We start from the raw sequence: 21871 nt of genomic DNA on the forward strand, positions 1-21871 counted from the left end.
GTCCTGAACACGAAACTTTCTTTCGATTTTAAGTGCAAAAGTTAACAACAAACCAAACAATAAAAATGGAAAACTTTTTATCTTTATCACGTCTGACGACGAACATGGTGATGCAGCTCCACAAATAAAAGATAATCACTGCAACAAAATGATGTTATGCAACCGTTCAATGGAACGTGGCGAGAGAGATTCACTTAAACTGCAATCACACTAAATCATGGACGCGGTTTTGCCGATTATGCTTGTGAAACTGGTGGGTTTAACATACTGCATTATTTTACAGACGTGCCGTTAAGTTTTATAAGCGCTGTATAGCGCGGTGATGGATTCGTTAGTGCGGGGGGAAATAAATCTATCATGAACAACGTTTACGAATATAATATTTCATTGTCATGATCTTGTTTACCTATTGCATGTTTCTGCGAGTGTGCTAAAAATTAACATACGCGATGCGAATCACAATTTGCGATAAATCAGCACGTATCCTCTTAAGCTTTGTGTCTATTACAAATTTACAACTTACTGTTCCGGACTTTACACTCACTTCATTATAGATAAAAATCCAATCATACTCTTCAACATAACTGGTTTAATCATGCATTATGAGTATACGAGTACAATACAGATCTTATGAATAACTAGATGAGGCTCACCGTTCCGTATTAATTTTACGCACGGAAAGTCACGACAAGATTTGTTTAGTTCTCTGGGAAGCAAGCAATTTTGATGAAAAATGTTGTACTCAATCTCTAAGAAATGACAGTCATGACAGGCGCAAAGACATACAACGATTCGAATCTATTACTTCTTTTGTTCATTGCCTAGTGTTTGACACAAAATCTTATTACTTCATTTGTTTGAACATTACATTTTACTATATAAGGTCACATTTACCCGCGGTCATCGCTCACTTCTGTCATTGCTGTCGATAACGGATGAGTATCATCTTAAAGACTTGTTGTCTAATTTGAACACAATGTTGGTTGTTACAACCATGCGCTCAAACCAATGTTGCCACACCAGAATAGAGAGACCAATTGTTTGCACACTCGGAAGTTTGTGTAATATCCTTTGTTGACTATATTCGTTGTTGTTCGAAAATCCCATAATGATTTGACAAAGTTTGTAAGTGCTCGGATAATGTTTGTCGCGGTGAGGTCTCTTGTAATAAATATTTAGTAGAACAAACATTTATTCGTCAATCAATAGCTGTACTATTGATAAGTTTTACTCAAAGGCATAAGGTAATGTGAACTTTACTTAATAGCGGAGAAATTTCACCAAAGGGGCAATTACTCTTTTCCGATTAGTTTGACTAACCTGATTAACCAGCGAGTGGTCGGTAACTAACCAATGATTAACCGAAGATTAACCAGTGGTTAAACTCGGCTTTAAATCAAGTTATTAAGTAAAATTACTTTTCACAACGCAGGCGAGAAAATAGTCATTTTCTTCCCTCCACTAAAACTTTGTGTGCGTTTTTTTCGTGAAAACAATTGTCGGAAAAAAGAAGAAATTGCACCATCGAAATGCAATTTACGACTTTTTTCTCTTTTGATCCCATAACTGGGCTTGATATGGAATGGCTTCTTGTGTGTTTACTGACCTCAGCCTCGCCTCGGATCGGTAAATATCACAGAAGAAGAACCCTTTATACTGTGTTCCATAAGTGTAGTAATTAAAGTATTATAACAGCAGCCCACGTAAATTTATAATATCCCTGTGGCTAGTTTTCTTGTGTAATATATCGACCAGTGAAATTTATCGGCTTTGATAAACGCTGGCGGGCGTATTTACACCAGTTAAACAGTTCCACAATGTTGAATCTACATGATGGTTGAAGTGTTATTCTTCTGAATCGGTTTTCAATAGCACCATCTACACAAAGTTTTCTCATTATTTTCCACTTCATCTTATAAAGAACAAAGACTGATTCGAATCAACGATAGTGCTATCGCTTCCACACGGTCTGTACGTAAGTGGAATTGTAAATATTCAAATAATGAAAGGAAATGCGACGTGAAAAAGTTCACTTTCAGAATCCGTTTCTCTGTTTGCAAATCTTAAAGGGATTTTGTAAGTAAGTTATTCCATCGAAGTAAAACCATTGTCAAAACATAATTTATTATCGCTGGTATAAGTACTATATAAGTACGATATGTATTACGGCGATGTCAGTTCAACATTCAACATTTTTACGAATTTTGCGAGATTGCGAAAAAGTTGTCTTATCAAAAGTCAGACTTTTGAATGTATAAAACAGACCCGGTTAACAGTCTTTAGTATCGTTGTATAACGTTTAAATATTAAGAGTTCTCATCCCGGTATTACTAAAGACGGGAAAAGAATCCATCACATGTTGTTTAAACTTTAGAAACTCCTAAACAAACTCATGTTAGTCACGCTTTAGAAAATCAACAATTTCCCTGTACATATACAAAGGTTGTACATTATATGTGTGCTTTCTTTCTGTTGATTTTTTTTTCTCCTCCGCTTTCACAGAGAAATTTTCTTATTTTCCTAATGTGCATGAAAAGTTATCTTCATTCTTTGATCAAGTTTTTTTCCTTCTTTTAGCCTTTCGCCTTTCTATTGACGTTATATTATGTATGTGAAATTACTAGATTATGTTAGTTCTTTTGGATGAAAAGAAATTTCTTTTGATTTTCGAATACAGCTCGAAGGCATATCATCCGTTTAAGCGTACAATTTTTGAACTAGTTTATGTTTGCTCAAGACTATGTAACACATTTATCCCTTCGCAAATATCGATTAGGGTGGAACGTGAATTATTATGCATAAAAATGTGAAATTGAATTGTGTCGGCTAGACACTCCAATACTTCATCAGAAAAAAAAAACTCCCCTCGGGTGGAAGTGTATTCCGTTTCGCTATTTAAAAAAAGGTTTGATTTTATCCAAATTTGGTTGAAAATAGAGAAAACTTCTTTGATAGAGTTAGAAATGAAGATTTTTCGGAAACGAATCGTTTTTGTGATGGAAATACAACAAGTCGTTGAAAAGATTGATGAATTTGTTCAAAGAACTTCAAGCATGAGTCCATGAGTTAGACTTTGAAATATATTACTGACACTGGGCAGTGTATCATGTAAAAAATGTGCAAAAATAGTACTCTTTGGCAGCTGTCACTACGATCACTCATACTTGCATTCGTACAATTTGGTACCCGCGTGTGTCTGATTGAACAGAAATTCCGTATGAACTACTGCGACGTATGAACTAGTTGGGTCAGTTTCGATATGTCAATTATAGCAAATAGAGCGTTGCCATCTTCACATCGTTGCTGGCAGTAACAAGTACCTTTCGGATGTTGAACACAGTCATCTATACACCTAAAAGAACCGACAATGTTACCAATTCTCTTATGCGAGACAGAGTGTACTAATAAAAATAAGAGACTGATAAAAACGGCGGCACTTTAACTGTTCATTACTGAAAATTACTTCTGTACCTAGAAAATATTAGATGAACAACCAATCAGTCACACTTAAGAGGTTCCGAGCCTACGCTGAAATTGTAGCCTACATTTCTGCGTTTCGAAATTTTTGATCGCTGATATCTTTTTACGAGAGCCCTTTTTGAAAAATGTACGACCACATTTTCGAGTAAAAATATGTCAGCTTTGAATAAAAAATAAAATTGTCTGTGAAAGTTCCATGTGCTTTGAGAAAAGTGTACCTTTGATGCAAATTTGGGGCATCGGTACAGTTTTCTCAAAGCACATGGAACTTTCACAGACAAATTTATTTTTTATTCAAAGCTGACATATTTTTACTCGGATATGTGGTCGTACATTTTTCAAAAAGGGCTCTCGTAAAAAGATATCAGCGATCAAAAATTTCGAAACGCAGAAATGTAGGCTACAATTTCAGCGTAGGCTCGGAACCTCTTAAGAGCGCTCACCCCTTGGCAATTTTCTAGCCTACATTTGTGCGCAAAAATATTCGTTTTTTGATGATTTCTTTGAACCAAAATCTTTTTTTGAAAAAGTAAAACCATTAAAGCAAGCAAAATGTGTTACTGTGGATTTACTGTGGATTTACATAGCAACGTAAAAGTGACAGATGCAAAAATTTTCTCATACGGCAACTCGAAATTTCATTCATAATTTTAATTTTATGAATGAAATTTCGGGTTGCAGTATTTAAAAAACATTGCATCTGTCACTTTTACGTTGCTATGTAAATCCACGGTTACTTTTAAGGGAAAAATTGGTTTGTGGATGATAACTTATTCCACTTGGAGAAACCTTTACAAATGTGTATATTTATGTGTTTGGCAAAGGTTTCTCCAAGTGGGTTAAGTTCTCGACCAGAAACCAATTTTTCCCTTAAAAGTAACACATTTTGCTTGCTTCAATGGTTTTACTTTTTCAAAAAAAGATTTTGGTTCAGAGAAATCATCAAAAAAACGAATATTTTTGCGCACAAATGTAGACTAGAAAATTGCCAAGGGGTGATCGCTCTTAACTTTCAGGTCAATACAAATTTAAGGACAGCCCTTGTTACATTACCTAGGACAAAAAATAGCAGATTACGACCTTGTTCGGAACTTTTTATTTTACCAAGTAAAAGTAGCTCGAGCCGAGGGCGAGGGATGCAACCACACAAGGTATAAAAGTCCAAACAATTAGTTATTTCCCCAACTAAGCTCATGTCAATTTCTGAAGGGGGGGGGGAGGAATGAGTAAAATTGGTTGTTCTTTGAACGCTAACCGAGGCGATAATGGAATTGATGGTTAAGTAGAGGTATTACGGATAACTAGTTCTGACAAGTCAAATATATTCGCATTTTTAACTTGCCAGGCACGACACATCTGTCTGAGAGAATTCAATCTTTATATTTCATTCTTTGTGTGGAACCATCATTTCGGCACCAGTTTTAGTTCCTTTTTCATTTTTGTATTAAAAAAAATAGTTTTCAGACTTTTAACAAATAAGGTGTAAGTAACTCTCGAGGCCTTTTTTGAACCAGTCAGGCCCTGATATGACGATGAAGAAGCTATCAAAAAATCTTCCCAAAACTACAGATTGTTAGGTAGTGGATAAGGATTATAAATACTTCATCTGACCACAAAATCGTCATTAAAACTTGACATTTTTTTGCTTTCCCTACAATGCCTCCAACCAGACTTCCAATTGAGCGTAAAATTATACCGAACACATGCTAACTGTCTCATAATACTTTTATGGTTCGCCCTACTTTCATCCATAAAACCGAGTACCGTTACGATGTTACACGTTTGACTAAATAAAAAGATAAAATTTTCAGAATTTCTTTCCTTTGAAAAGATTTGCAAAATTCAGCCAACTTTACCGGACAACAAATTCTCATAAGCCAAATTATCGGTGATGCGAAACCAGAATATATTCTGTAACCGAGGCTTGTTGTTTATTTATTGCAAATTGTGACACATTTTAATTTCACTGTATATTTTGCGTCACGTTCGTTAATCCAGCTAAATCAGTTAAGTAAATTTTATTTCCATCCAGAGTTGCCATCAAAACATCAGAAAATTTATATTTTCGCTTTGGTTTTCGGGAAAATTTGTCGCTTCACTGTATATAAAACATTATAATCATTTAGACTTTCAGACAACATGGAGTTGGAGGGCATCAGCGTTGTTTTAAAATTTATGTACACTCACAGTGCTCTCTCTATCCATGGCTGTGTTAATGTTACAGCGCAATCCAAACTTTCCGAACATACATAAATTCATGTGGAAAATGTATTCATCAAAGTTTTTAGTAGAAAATGTTGCGAAAAACCAAATTTGAAGTAAATAAACACAGAAAAGTTTTAGAATATCCGAGGGGTAAACTACCCGATTTGCAACTATTTTTTCAGTGTGCAACTTCGATCCAACTTCTTCTTTTTATCGTGCAACTCCTTTGCAACGCATCTGCAACTTTTTGCAACTCATCTGGAGAGGAATGACGACATCAGTTCTCTTTTCAAAATTCTATGTCAACTCTAACGATAGAGAACGATTCACTATTTCACTGAAAGATGTCGCTTCAACAGAAAAATAATTAATTTTTTACTCGTCGGATTTTAGTCAAATGAAATGTCATCCTACATGATGACCCCAGGACTCTGGAACAGTAATCAGTCAATGGATCGTATCCCATAAAATAGTAACATTACGTCCTTGTTTGGAAATTTTTATTTTGCCGAGAGTGAGGTTTGTAGCCCGATTAAAAGGCAATTACGTAAGGTATTTTACCTTCGAAGCGCTGCGAAAATGAAAATTATCGCAAATGTCAACGGTGTGCCCCTTGCGAAAATTAATTATTGTTCTGTTGCAATGGTTTTGTTGCAGCGACATCTTCCAGTGAAATAGTGCATCGCACTATCGTTACAGTTGTCATATATTTAGAGAGATGCTAATATGACGACTGGGTCGTTTCGATGGAAAGGGGAATATGTCGAATGACAGTACATTCAATACATTTTCTCTCAACCAAATTTCAAAATCATTCGACAGATTCGCTCTATCCGTCGAAACGACCCAGTCGTCATATTAGCATAGAATTTTGAAAAGAGAACTGATTCCGTAATCCATCTCCTGCAAATGTTTTGCAAATATTTTTCTTCCGTACAGCTCACTAACAATGACAACTCTTGCGGCCACAAAATGACTTATTACCGTGTAAACCAGTTTTTCGCATTTTCTGGCCGCAAGACAACACCACCGCTGGGAATTTTTTGTTGAGGCGTTTTGGTCTCTCATGCAACTCCTTTTACCGTGCAGCTCCGATGCAACTCTTCTGAGTGGCTTGCCCCTCGAGTTTATCGTATGTTGTGTATCATATTCGAGGAGAGTGAAAAATTCATAAATTAGTTTAGCATTTGAATCTAACTTTTACCGAAAATTGTGACATAAATACATTTAGTCATCCATCCCATCCATCCATTCACAGTTTTGTTTCGAAATTCTAATATTGAAAAATGAAATGGATTTTTTTATGCCATTGTGACATGCAATGATTTTCTAAAAAAAAAAAAATTCTCAAAGTTTATACATTATACGTGTTATTCTGCTACGTCGACCCCGACACCGACAGTTATTATTATTTTTCGTGTTTAGGGGTTCAGATTTCAAAACAGCACACAACATCCATTCGAATGAACTTTTCCAAACAACTAAATATTGTGCAGACATGTAGTCGCTAGTCTAACAGCGGGATGAATAATTCAAACCGTTTAGATGAAGACACAAAAAGCTCACTATACTCTTTGGCATCAGATATTTTAGGTCATTGCATTGAATATTAACAATTAAATTGTAAAATAAGATTGACACGTAAAGTCGATGTTGTCTTCACTTTCTGACGGGTCTAATGCAATTAAATGTTGAGTTAAAGTGTTGGGTAATTTTCACTCTGAATCAAACGGTGCATTGAACCAATAAATTGTATCAGATAATGTGACCCTTTCGAAGGAATTGGTCTTTTCACTTTGAAGTGGTAACCGAGTGAATTTTCATCTCAGAGTAAGAGACATTCAGATCTTAAAGTGGGTTGTTGATGTTCCCAGTCAATTAAGCAAGGTTGTATATTAGAAGGTAACGCCCAAGGTTAATATAGTGTGGAGGTAATGTCATAATTAAACCAGATGTTTGGTGGCACGAAAGTTCGATACAAATGCCACCCTTCGTTAAAAACAAAAAATTTAACAGAAAGTCGGGCTGTTTGTAGTTAGACAGCGAAACACAAGTAAGTCATATTCAACCATTTTAAAAAACAATGTCATTGGTATCAAGTTTATGTGTAATGCCGCATGTCTGAAAAGCATTACCTTCACATTATATCTACCTTGGTTACGCCGGTTGCAATTTTTCCACTGGGACTGTGTCGCAAAAAAAAACATCGCAGCTATCGATCAAGGTAAATATAGTGAGGAGGTAATGCCATTCAGACGCGCGGCCTAGCACAGTAGTTCGTTGTCACTGATATATTTTTTTGAAATGGTTGACTATGATTTGCTTGTGTTTCACAAAATGTTGTGCCCATCACAAAACAGATGGCCCAGGTTTCTAAGCAATTTTTTTATTTTAAATACAGGGAGATAACTCTAATTCAACTGAACTGAAATTGCGCTACAATTTTGTATTAAAATTAGAGCACAGTTCAGTGGATTTATGCTATAACGACCACAGTGATCAGTGCAACCTAATGCGGATTCAAATTTTGCGCCAAAATATCATAACATAGATTCTGCGTGGTGCACAATCTATGTTATATGACTTTCGAAACTCTGAATAATCTAAAATTGTATGAACAAACTGTAGAGTCGAAAAAAGATTTTTGGAAAGGGTTTCACTTAGTAGGTACAGTCGAGGTCAGCACAATTTAGACATGAATCTTCAGCTCTTTATACCACTTATACCAACAAAAGTGCTTATGCCATTATACGGGTTAGACCCGAAAAACCACTTTTCAGACAACTTTTTAGAAAAACTTCAGGTGGCGAACAATTAAAACCGAAATTTTCAAAAAGCGATACTTTAAACCGTTCTCGCCTTCACCCAAAAGAGCTGTAAGAGATTTTCGTGCCATTTTTTGTTGTTTCTACTCTATACTATCACTCTACGCTACCATAATAAAATCAAAAAAGTTTGGGAAAAGTGAAAATCTGACTTTGGTGTGTGACTAAAATATAGTCGAAAATCGGTGAATATTTTGCTGTGATGGCTCATTTTAAAGGTATTTGTGTAGCGAATGCAAAGAAAGGTATAATTTGAAAATATTTTTTATTTTGGTCGATGTGTGTGTTCAAACATACAATACAAAAAATCTGAAGCGGCAGCTATTGTCACTAAAGCCTTCGAATTTGACAATTGTTGGCTCAGTGTTAATGGTAGAAGCATTGATCTGCTGCATCTGTTCAATTAATTTTTTTTTATTTGACCATGGTTGGTTGGTTTCATTGGTAGGTTCCGTTGTCGTAATAAGGTATAAATCCTTACCTCACAAAAGCTATTGGCGTTCCAGTCATTTAAAAAAAAAAACGAAGCCAATTGTAGATCAATCTAATACAATAAATTCATTAAAATATAAAAAAATGTCGCGACAGCGATAATGAAAGCAAAATATTCCATGAAAATCTTCGCTCTTCTGTCAGTTCGTTTGATGAGACCACAGTCTTCCAAAATTTGCTTCTCGACCAATTTTGCACCACACAAAACAATCGGTACTCCAGTTCCCGGATGGGCAGAGGCACCAACAAAGTACAGATTTTTGAACAGATGACTTCGCGTGCTTGGTCTTAAATGTAACACTTGAAGAATATTATGCGATAGACCTAAAATGGACCCTTTCCACAAATTGAATTTTGTCTGCCACGTTCGTGGCTCGTTAATTTCTTCGGTTTCGATGAGATCCTCAAAATTGCTGATGCCTAAGCAAGATTCGAGTCGTTTAATTACCTTCATTCTAGCCGTTTTAATTAGCTCATCGATCCGATGCTGATTACATTGTGAAATGTGACTCATTGGTAGTAATAGAACCACTGTTTCTTTACCATTTGGTGCGGCACTCGGATCAATTTTCGATGGCACATTGATGTAGAAGGACGGATCCTCGGGTAAAAGATGCCGTTTGAATATATCGTCGAAACTAGAGCGATAGTCTTTGGACAAGAAAATGTTGTGCACATCAAGTTCAGGCATTTTACGTTTGATTCCCCAATAGAACGATATGGATGACGATGTGAGTTCTCCCTTTTCCCCCAGTCGTGTACCATACGTCGTTGGCGGAAGCAATTTGTTGTATGCGTACACTAAATCGGCATTGCAGACGACCAGATCCGCATATTTTTCTTCGCCGTTTTCCAATCGTACACCTTTGGCTACGTTGTTTCCGTCGACAATGATTTTCTCGACGCCCATTTCATAACGAAATTCTGCATCGAATTTCTTTGTCGCAATATTTTCCAGCGATTCTATCACCTTGTGAAAGCCACCACGGGGATACCAGATACCTTCCACAATTTCAGTGTATTGAAGTAAATTGTAGGGTGCCGGGCTATCGAATGGTGACATTCTGTTAAACAAGGACGAGGACGATCTGATTATTGAGGGACGTGTTATATTGTGAGTAGGAATTACTCACCCAATATACATCGTTTGGAACGTAAAAGCTTTCCGCATTTTTTCGCTGTTGAAAAATCGCTTCGCACGATTGTACACATTGTCCCACAAATGCATCTTATTTACATTCGGTATGTGTCTTAGCTGAAATTCGTCGTACCAATGCTCATAATTTTCTTTCAACGCCAGCGCAACGCTCCGTTCATAATGCACATGCGTTTCCTTCAAATAATCCATAAAATTCAAAAAAGTCCGTTCGTCTGACCCTTCGTACTTTCTCAATTGTTCGAACATGTTGGCCAGGTCACAGCTCAACTCAAACTTATCACCGTCGTGAAAGTTGAGAGTGTAATTGGACTTGCACCTCAGTAAATCCAAATGATCGTTGACCGATTCGTCCAGATCATCGAACGTTTCCTCGAACACTTTGGGCATCAAATACAACGACGGTCCTGAATTTGAAATAAAAAATCGATTTTTCGTCAGAGAAATGATAAGTAGAAGACACAGAAATGGACATTTAAGCAGAGTTAACTTTTTCATTGAACGCAAAATGAACGGCATAGACTAGCTAAATGCAGAAAAGGGACAAGTTCAATTAACGAATTATAAGAAAAATAAAATTTCATTCGTGCTTCATTTCTAATAGGCTGACGATGTCTATAGTAGTTTTAATAGTTAAAATTTCATTTTTCTTATAATTCGCTAATTGGACATGTCCCCTTTCGTCATTTAGAAAGTGTTATTATTTACCCTGATCGAAACGGAAGCCATTTTTGTGGATAAGCGATAGACGACCACCGCTAAACGAATTTTTTTCGTAAACTGTCACATCAAAATTTTTGTGCGATAAGCGGGCAGCTAAGGCTGTGCCACCGATTCCACTACCGATTATTATCACTGATTTTCGACTCGACGACATTTTTTTTTATCGTTGACGGTTCGCGGAAAGGTGTAGAACCACAGTCGAGAGTCCGTAAAGAAGTGAAAGTCTCCAGTGAAACAATCGTATTAATTCTTATGGTTTCGTATAACGAATAACGGTAAAGCGTATCAACACCAGGTAGATATTTGTACGGTTTCATTCACTATTGTGCTGTGTTTATACTTTGATTGATAAAGACTATCTTTTAGTGTGTGCCTTTATGAACACCACTACAAAAGTCATTTATTTGTGAAGTGTAATATCTACAATGTAAATTCTACATTGGATGTCCTCGAACTTTAATTTTTACTGTCAGACACATTATAAAATCGAAGCGTTAAGAAAGAAAGAAAATTGTCACACCAGCGACATTGGGAGGGCCCGTACGGTTTTTTTTTCTAGGTGAAATTTTAATAACTGCGTGGGAGAGGTATGTTCTATCCTCCTGAAAATAATGAAAAAAATTACTCGGAAATGAAACAATTAAGCAAAGTAATTGCGTTGATGTGAATATTTAACGCAACATTCTTCGCTCTGAGCGCTGAGACATCGTTATTTATTTATAACTTCCACATTTCCCTTTCATTGTCAGCAACGGCACAAGAGAAAGAATTTTGAGTAATCGTCCCACTGAATTATAATGATGTTAAGAGTAAAATTTCTGACGATTTCAGGGTTGAACACAAAAAGTAATCTCGCTGCACTCGTACCGCTAATAGAGCAAACACGTTCTCAGTTTATGTTTATTGAAAAGTTTTTGATCTCTATGATAGTTTCATGACCAACAATAGTCATTTACATGATCAGGGATAAAAAGATGACAATGGCGTTTTAGTGTGAATTTTGTTGATCCGAGGCGAAGCCGAGGTCAATAAACACACACAAATGTGACTTTTATCTTTATCCCGAGTTTTGTTATGGATTTTATATGTTAAAGCAGTCGATAGTTCATTAAATTCGAAGATAAAAATGATTCTCGTACACTCTCACACTAGCAATTAGCCTTCTTTAGTTTACTAATAAAGCATTTCTACCAATTTGCTTGAGATAACTTGGCAATTAATTTCTTGCAAAAAACTGTCCCCCTTAAGAAGTTACACACCCAGTGATTAAACGTTGAACTTAAAAGTTTCAATATTTAAACTAAAACAAACTCAACCGTAATTTTGTCTAATTAAATGCAGTAAAAGAAGCACTTGAACGTCATGATGACGGTGCTTGTGTTTCAGTAAGTACTTTGCAGACTTCTCAAGTATGCACATCATAAGTGAAATGGTTACGTTATAATACCGAGACGGTAACTTATTAACATAACCATTCCACGTGGTGACCTTATAAATTTACTACTGTTATCGACTTAGATTGCAGCTCATATCCACGATAGTGAATGCATTTTCTGATCGCTCGGAATTACATTTTTAAATTACTTTGTTGAGTTTCGTCTGAGTCATGTCATTTCAAATTGTCGATACAAACGTACTGTGAATAGAGATATCGAATCGTACTGGTGGGTAAGTAAATCCTATTAGAACACTGCTGACCATCGATTTCACCACCGTGTTTCATATGAGTTACAGCTGTTTTTGTGTGAACCGATTTTTAAACGAGTGGTCGTTATTATTGGCATTGATTGGACTAAGGACTTGTGTATAACTGTTGAGTGCGGTAACTGCTGGGGTTGGAAAAATCATTGCGAATAAGAAACAACAGAAACTGTGAGTAAATTGTAAATTGTTTTTCTTCGCCATAAAACCTTCGTTGCCTTTATTGCGAAAGACATCTGTATGCAACTCGGCGATAATTTATTGCGCTTTACACGTCTGTCTACTTGTAGCCCCCACATTCAATGTCGAAGTTGAAAATAGTCATTGAGAAAACTTCCTACCAACTGAACGAATATATTTGTAACACTTCAAATTCATAGTGTGTAATAAGCACATATCATACTCCTGACAACCGAAATTGTGAGAAAAGCTTCTCAATGAATCTGGTTCCATTTGGCGGAATGGAAGTACAGCTAGGGCATGATTTTAAGAAAAGTTTTCCACTAGAAAATCGTCCAATTTGATGTCTATTTACATAAACCTATTTCTGTGATTGTTTAATGTGTAACAGTGTAACTCGTCCAAAATAAGGTATAATCATCTAGTTCCATCAACTATGGTTCCTTGTTCTACACACCAGACATTTTCTGTGTTTTTGGCTACTTCTTCGGCTAACTTTTAGACTTTAGGGACATTAGACATCAGCTCCTTAGAATTATGACTAAAGATTCACTTGCACTCCACCGGAATAAAAATTCTTCCATAAAATATCCGCACCGAGCCAAGACTTTCGAGTGCTAAAAGAAACTCTCAAAAAGAGTATTTAGTTCCGATAATGCAAATCTTTTGAGTTTTTCATATGAATGTCTTTCCGACAAGTAAATCCATTTTCCGATAAAAAAAATTTTGGAAAGTTTTTATGACCAACATCATGGGATACACCAATACCCTCTCTAGCAACCACTTTTATTAAGGGGGTGAAAGAATCAAGTAGCCTTTGGAATTTACAGGTACATTACGGCGTTGTCCGTCAAAATGTGAAATAGTGTTTGTAGTGTTTACAAAGAAAAAAGGTGTGAATTTGACACAGAGAGGTGAGAGTTTGTTTGCTAGAGCGAGTATTGGATACACAAAAATCTTGAAAGTGTCAATACAAACGGAACGACACACACATGTACTAATTGTCCAACGAATCGAAATTTTTATATTTGTTGACCGATTTAGAGTGTGCAAATATTATTTTTCCTGAGTATTGTTTAAGTATCACTACTTCGTATTGCGTATTTCCAACGACGTTTAAGAAAGAAAAAGGTTTTTCCTAACTTATGCGTTAGGAAATAGCTATTTTACTTAATAAATGGGATTGTTTTGCACACAAGATGTGAATTTATCAATACGAGCGAAGCGAGCTCTGCAACACATCGCGTGCGCAAAACCCCATGTACTACCGTGTTAGCAACATGATTTTATCTACTGCTAGTGAAAATATTCATAATATTCATGTAAAACCATATCAACCTGTAACTAACACACCTACTTTACATGCTTATGCACGGTAAAGTGCACTTTCAGCCAGTGTTTGCGACATAACAGTAAAAATGCACTTACTGTTACTGTACACAAGCATGTAACTAGTACGTCCGAGGTTCCAAATTTTTATTTTGAAGAGAAGGAACGTTGTGGCCCGACCCGAAGGAACAGTGCATTACGTGAATATGCAATGTAAATGCATATTTTATATGAGCGAAGCGCCAACATTGCCATATCTCGAAAAATACCGAAAGTAATTGTTTTGGTTAGTGTGATTACTTTACTCGCATTCGGCTCGTGCCAACAACCAACTTACTAGCAAGGGCGTAATATACTATTTCCTAACTAGTGTAAAAATATCGCGACATTGTCGCTTAATTCTCACGTCGTTTAGGAAAAATGTTGTCCCTAACTTATGCCAAAACACTTTTTTAGCGAATTCGAACCTCTCATTCGCTAAAAAAGCATTTTAGCATTCGTTAGGAAAATATCTATTGCGCACGACAAATGTCTTGAGTAAATAAACTGCGTTTTTGCTAACTAGATTGTTGCTGAAAATTATGTTTACTTTACATTACTTGCAGTAGATAAATAACTAGCCTGTGCTGTTTACCCAAGATAGAACTGATGATGGCTGATAAGCTAGCTTATACTGTAGTCGCGGTTTGCTACAGAAATGTTTTATTCGTCAATACAGTGCGAACTCATCGCTCGTCTTATTTGTTTTGCACGTTTTCTTGTTGTTCACTTTTTTATCTTTACATGTACCCAGAGCCAGTCACCGTACAACAAATATTGGTACAACAATGTTAACCTATATGCAAGTCCATTTGTACTTTACGCTACCGCCGACAATCATTTTATACTTCTTCATACGACCGTTAATCACCAGCTTCGATCGGCTGAAAATATTCACTTTATGCGCGCTAGCCGTAATCTACACCACACCTTGGGACAATTACATCATTTACCATAAAGCATGGTGGTATCGAAAGGATGCAGTAATCGGTACGATTGGCTATGTGCCGATAGAAGAATACATTTTTTTCGTCGTACAGACCTGTTTCACATCACTGTGGACGATATTCTGTTCGCGATGGACATTGCACTCGTTACATTTGCGAAATACGAACCGGTTAAAGTTTCAATTGATTAAATATGTGGGTGCTGTGTTAATGGCCATTGCCATAGCATTGGGATGGTGTAATGCAGTTCCAGCAACAAAAAATTTTTACTTGTGTTCGATATTATGGTGGTCATTATTGATTGTTGTCATGCTGTGGTATATTGCCAGTTCATACATTGTTCAGCGTTATCAACAAATATTGTTCAGCGTTGTGTTTCCATCCGTATACCTGTGTTATGTTGATGTTATAGCATTGCGAGCTAGAGTTTGGCATATAAACGAACGGACCAGTTTGGAAATATTTATAGTTCCAGAATTGCCGATCGAAGAAGTAATTTTCTTTTTCATTACCAACTTTATGGTGGTGATGGGTGCTGCTGGGTTCGATAAATCGAAGGCTGTCATCGATACGTATTTCAAGCAGCCGTTGCAACAGAGTTTAAACTTCAAAGGATTTTTCGGTAACATGAAATTGCTTTTAGAATCAGCAATGTGCCGGGAACAAAAATTAGATTTCTCAGTTGTTGACGATTTGGAAAAGTGCATTAATGTACTGAGTGACGGATCGAAAACGTTCAGCATGGCAGCCAGTTGCTTTCCGAACGGTAATTTTGTTTTTCTTGGTATAGTTTGAACAACCGAAATCACCCAAAAACCACTTACATTGGAAGTGTGACGCAAGTCCTTTTAACTGATATCGGTAGGGGCTGACGCTCACTTGGAAAAACAATGCATCTCAAATGGCTGATGATGAGGGTAGTGTGAAAAAGTTCCTTAGTCTTTCGGATTTTTTTTTTTACATGTTTTATTTGGACTTGCGTCACGGCGCCTTACTAACGTGTCCACCATGATAATTTACCAATGAGACGTCATTCGTAGTAGCAATGAACTGACTCTTGTTAAGCAAACAAGAATTTTTTGATTATTACAGTTAAAGCCAAACCAATTTGTGTCGAGATTTGCTCTAACTGCTTTATCAGCTGATGCACTAATACCTGCAATGACAGTGTAAAACAGACATGCCGGCCCGTATTTGTAAACTGAGCTATTTTACATCAATTGTGAGACACACTGTCTATACGTGCTAATAAGACTGTTGTAACAATAGTCACTCGTTCATATTTGGTAGTTAAGTGGTTAAATCGTATATGTATAGGCAGTGTGTTTGCATGAGTAAGCCAGCTGGTAAAACAGCCGAAAGCCGAAGCAAATTTTGATATAAATTTGATTGTCCTTAGCTGTACTGTACTCTACTTGACTCTACTGGTATTGATTTGGCTTCTTTTCCATTTAGCCGTTAGGCAAGACCTAACCATACTATACGCATTTTGTCGCGTAACTGACGACATGGTCGACATTGAACAGTCCATGGAATCGAAGAGGCGACGCCTGAATGTGATTACATCATTTTTAAACCAATTATTCGCACATCGAAAAATCGTATCCAATTACACCTGGCAAACCACAACAGATGACGAACCATCGATCGATTGGAAATATTTTGAAGAGCAATTAACTGAAAAGCAAATGTGTACATTCCGTGGTGTAGCCAGAATTTCATCATACATGCCTCAGGAGCCATTTTATGAACTTGTTGATGGATATCGGTGGGATATTGACGGTCGTCCCATACTAAATGAGGGCGACTTAACTGAATACTCTAAACTTGTAGCTAGTAGCGTTGCAACATTGTGCACGTTTATATTTTGTCACAAATGCGGTCAATGGCCCGACGAAATGGGTCCCAAAAGTCGTACAATGTTGGAGATGGCACGAAAAATGGGAATGGTTAGTTGATGATAACTTTCAAAGACTGAGAGCTCAAGTACGTATCAGTACCGCATAAGGCCACAGTTGGAAAAGTTTCATTGTTCAATTGTTACACCATCTAAGAGCCTTACAAGGGACCGATATGGAAATGAGCTTCTTCCTTATGATCTGACTCCTAAAAAACGTTCGTTCGATTTCGTTTAAGGTTCTGCAAATATGTAACATCAGTCGTGACATTATCACCGACAGTGATACGTTGGGCCGTTGTTACATACCGAATGACTATCTCAACAGCGACGAACTGAAATATTTGATGGACAGAACACCGTACAACATTCCAAATATTAAATTAAAAAATTATTCCGAAAAAATGCTCGACATTGCCGACAATTTGGCCAGCGAAGGAACGCAAGGCATAAATTTACTACCCAGCGAATGTCAGCGTGGTGTTCTATCCGCACTGGAAGCGTACCAGGGTATTGGAAAATTGATTCGGTCCAATGCAAAATATGAACGCCGTACCGTACTAACGAAAACGAAGAAAATTCTCATTGTCTTGAAGTGTATGTATGTCACCAAAATGCCGCTGTAGTACACGAACTTGTGTGGAATTTAATTTTGTAGTTTTATAAGTCCATCCATCTCCCTCTCCCCCAAATATTTTTAAAGGCTCTTAGAGATGTGGGAAAGTCATTTGTTTTGTCGCAATCTCCGCTCGCCCTCTTCAAGTTTTCGTTCTTATATTGCTACACAAAGAAGAAAAGATGCACTCAAATTCATCCGAAACTTGGACTCCGTGTATTGAGTATTGGCATTTCCTTTCATTGTGTTTTAGACGATCAACAGAGGTCATTGCTTTCTGTGTAATATTTGTGATTCTTAGTGTACCGATGTTGTCTCAGCTATGTGTTTTTGTGACCCCGCTTCTGGACCGGGAATTGAAACGAAGGATCAACAGATTTGTGTTTCGAGTTCTTCAGAGGGATTCTTTTGAAAAACAGCCTACCGAAATCGGACGCATTTTCTATTGGAATTTTTTATATGTGTCTAGAAAGGACTTCGACCCTAGAAGCCAAAACCACTTTCAAAAAAATTCTTCGAAGTTTGTGTGGCTGGTCAAAGGTGATCAAAAACCGAAAAGTTGCAATTTTCTTACAAAAATTGCTCCAGTTACACGAGCCGTACAGGGTCGTGTGGGGTGTCATTAGAAAGGTAATCACATGTACTATTGAGGGTCTTATTGGGTTTAGAATTCATCCACACTGAAATATGTGCAGATAAAGTTTTTAACCGAATACGTACACTGTTCTTACTGAAATTTCTCGAGGTACACAAAATGTACATGGTCGTGTGGGAATCATTTGAAAGGTAATTTTATGTGCTTTTCAGCCAAATAGAGACTAATGTGGTTTGGATGCATCTATGATGAAATATGGACACTTAAACATTTCAACTTCTTTTTCATCGCATATGTATCCAAACCACATTAGTCTCTATTTGGCTCAAAAGCACATAAAATTACCTTTCAAATGATACCCCACACGACCATGTACATTTTGTGTACCTCGAGAAATTTCAGTAAGAACAGTGTACGTCTTCGGTTAAAAACTTTATCTGCACATATTTCAGTGTGGATGAATTCTAAACCCAATAAGACCCTATTCGGCTCAATAGTACATGTGATTACCTTTCTAATGACACCCCACACGACCCTGTACGGCTCGTGTAACTGGAGCAATTTTTGTAAGAAAATTGCAACTTTTCGGTTTTTGCTCACCTTTGACCAGCCACACAAACGTCGAAGAATTTTTTTGAAAGTGGTTTTGGCCACTAGGGTCGAAGTCCTTTCTAGGCACATATAAAAAATTCCAATAGAAAATGCGTCTGATTTCGGTAGGCTGTTTTTCAAAAGAATCCCTCTCACTGATTGTCCCTACCTGAAAAATCTAACCCTTCCATGTATTGATGGTGTAGTATTTCGATTTTATTGGAATCGGTATTAAATATGTTCGTAATGAGTAGATTTCAGAGGAATACATTCATTACCACAGGAGTCAAGAATATTATGGATACATTAAAGCTGGAAATTGGTTTGCATTATAATTGGCATTGGCCAATCTTTGAATGTCTTATTGATTGAAAACTTTGGATTGAATACAGAGATCTTTCACCTGTTCTTATTTAATAGAACCAATGTTGAATCGTTCCTATTCCTATCCAATAGAAATGAAACAAGGTTTCCTGTAAACGGTTTCCCATAGAACCAAATGACATCCTTTCCATCTATCGGGTCTCATCCGATCCGTAACTCTAGTTCTGGTCAAATTGAATTAGTTCAAATAAACAGTTTAAGAAACTTTGTGAAGTAAAAAATAGCTATTTTTGTATTGTGTTTGAATAAATATTGTTGTGAAGAATAAAAATATAATTTAATTTTTTAAGGGAAACTATATCTATCATAACCCTTAATTTACGCATAGATGAACTTTCTCATACAACACTTTTACATTAGTGAACATTTCACAGATACAAAGCGTTTCAAAAGCTTTGGATCAACATAAAGGGCCTCATATTCGTCAAATGTTTCACAAAAATTGTCAAAGTTTCATAAAATTTCGCCTATTTCCCGATTTGTGTGGATACTAAAATGTGATTTAGCATGACGTCATTTGCTTCTTCAAAGCTTTTTATTGCGTAAAATTCTTTTGAGAAACAGCCTGCCGAAATCAGACACATTTTTTAGTGAATTTTTCGATATGTGCCTAAATACTGGTCGCTAGAAGCCAAAAGCACTCTAAAAAAAAATCTTCGAAGCTTGTGTTGGAAGTGATCGAAAACAAGCACTTTTCTTATGAAATTTTCTCCTGATACACGAAACATACAAGCTCGTGTGGGTTGTCAAAATTCCATAAGTGCATGTTTTCGCTTCCCACTAGCCACACAAGCTTCGAAGAATTGTTTTGAAGATGCTTTCAACTTCTAAACTTCTAGCGACCAAAATCTATCTAGATACGTATCCAAAAAAATGCCCTGGGAGATGGATCCGATTTTGGCACGCTGTTTTCAATAGAACCATTCTTTACTCCTCGATTGATATCAATACCTGTTTCAGTAAGTTGAGCATGTAGTGCCGTAGGTGTATCAATACTTTTAAAGAAAATGTTTCCATGTGATCTTTTGGAAGAATTCTGCACAACACTGATAAATCTCAACTATTTGAAACCAATTAGTAACTTAGATGTGTCAACGAAAGGAACTGTGACTGCAATGTTATTAGAAATTAGAAAAATTGTCAAAGTTTCACAAAAAATGAAAAAGTTCCACTTTTGACAAAAATTTTTCAAATATTAGGCCCTGATCAAAAACGATGATAGTCGCCTAAAATTGAACGATAGTCATTTTACTCTGTGATATTCCGAAAAAGCTCTCAGTATTCTTAACGAATTTCTTAAAACTTTTTTTTATATTCGAACAGGACGGAATTTCCTGAGGCGACGTTCGCTAATGGAAAGTATCGGAGAAATAATCTAGGAGTTATTTCGTAAAGAATTTTGAAAGTGACTTCGTAGTTGTTTGTGTAAAAAATTAAATGAGTGTGAACTTTCCACACGAGTTTCATTTTTGTTCAAGGCGTAAGCTACAAATCTTTTCAACGCCTTTTATAAGTTAATCGTTCGTTTGAAAATGTAAGACATAAGTAGCGCTGTTTATTCTGAAAATATGTTTTGAATAAAATTAAAGCAATTTATGAGAAAAGAATTCAGGGTACAGACATATGCTCGTATTTTCGTTTCTTTAAGAATTCGTTTGACAGTTCTAATGTGATTTTATCCCCAAAACTGCCAAGTTACAAATATTTGGAGATAGGATCGCATGAGAACACGACAGAGTAAAGTTAACCAGGCAGGAGCGCTGTTTTGACTTGTGGCCTGAATAATCTAGTAGCCTTGCGAATTAAATTTATTTAATTCATGTCTGTGTTCATTTGAGTTCATTTTCATACAGTGCATTAGGTCCCTTATTTGACGTTTCGAAAATGAACCGCTACTGCCTGGTTTATTTTACTCTGCCGTGATAAGAATCAAGCCTCGGTTTTATGATATTTTTGTAACAATCGCAAAAAATTATTAAGAAAATCAGTCAGTCAAGGGACCTGACCCACCAAAATGGTGGGACCTTGTTTCAAAGAAATTTAATATAGCTAAAAATCTAGAAGAAATTAGATAAAGTAGACGATGAAGAAACGAGGAGAGAAAAATAATCTACGAATCTGCGTTAATATTTGGAGACAAGGAAGTGTTGGAAAAGACATTTGAATTTATTGCACCAAATTGAGGCCAATGTGTGATCGTATACGAATTCCCTATTAGTATACATCCATTACCATAACGTGTTCTATTTATGTTCTACTCCAATAATGTTTCGTTTCACTGTGAAATGGCAGCCACATTTTAAAATTCAACTGGCTCATATCTCTGTGAATATTTTCGAAAATGCTTCCTTTTCCATTTCTGCCTCGCTCGGTTCATTCAACAAAAAACATTGTAACGAATGTTAATAATTGCAATAAACACTGGAAAAGAGAATGATTGAGCAAAAAAAGCGATTCCAATTTCTAACCGAAAACATATGATGCGATAACCATGCAATTCTTCTTATTTTTTTTTTCTGGTTTTCGAATGCATTATTTTCTTTCCATTCATGTGCAAATAATACAATTCCAACGAAACGAAATATTCCAAACAAAAAAAAATCTGAGAAACACAAACAGAATTTATTGTACCACCAGAATATTCCAAAAAAAGGAAGAAGATATATGTGGAGCAACACACATAAAGTCCATAATATTTTCCCAAACTACAC

The 21871-nt window shown here is 36.4% G+C and overlaps 3 protein-coding genes across 3 annotated transcripts in view; 2 read left to right on the forward strand and 1 right to left on the reverse strand.

The window, feature by feature from the left end:
• LOC119078127 overlaps nt 1–21871 on the forward strand; it is a 68047-nt gene that overhangs the window by 1925 nt on the left and 44251 nt on the right. The gene's annotated exons all lie outside the window — the stretch shown is intronic.
• Nucleotides 8768–11221, reverse strand: LOC119078125 (phytoene desaturase-like). The gene is made up of 3 exons (XM_037185588.1): nt 10867–11221; nt 10136–10565; nt 8768–10066 (listed from the first exon to the last, which is right to left on the reverse strand). The coding sequence occupies exons 1-3, from the start codon at nt 11033–11035 to the stop codon at nt 9055–9057; spliced, it is 1611 nt and encodes a 536-aa protein (XP_037041483.1). The 5' UTR covers nt 11036–11221; the 3' UTR covers nt 8768–9054.
• Nucleotides 12305–17624, forward strand: LOC119078123 (bifunctional lycopene cyclase/phytoene synthase-like). Its single transcript, XM_037185582.1, has 5 exons — nt 12305–12549; nt 12616–12753; nt 14885–15843; nt 16533–17026; nt 17214–17624. The coding sequence occupies exons 3-5, from the start codon at nt 14919–14921 to the stop codon at nt 17598–17600; spliced, it is 1806 nt and encodes a 601-aa protein (XP_037041477.1). The 5' UTR covers nt 12305–12549; nt 12616–12753; nt 14885–14918; the 3' UTR covers nt 17601–17624.

This window comes from Bradysia coprophila, unplaced genomic scaffold (assembly GCF_014529535.1).
Source record: "Bradysia coprophila strain Holo2 unplaced genomic scaffold, BU_Bcop_v1 contig_24, whole genome shotgun sequence".
NCBI lineage: Eukaryota > Metazoa > Arthropoda > Insecta > Diptera > Sciaridae > Bradysia > Bradysia coprophila.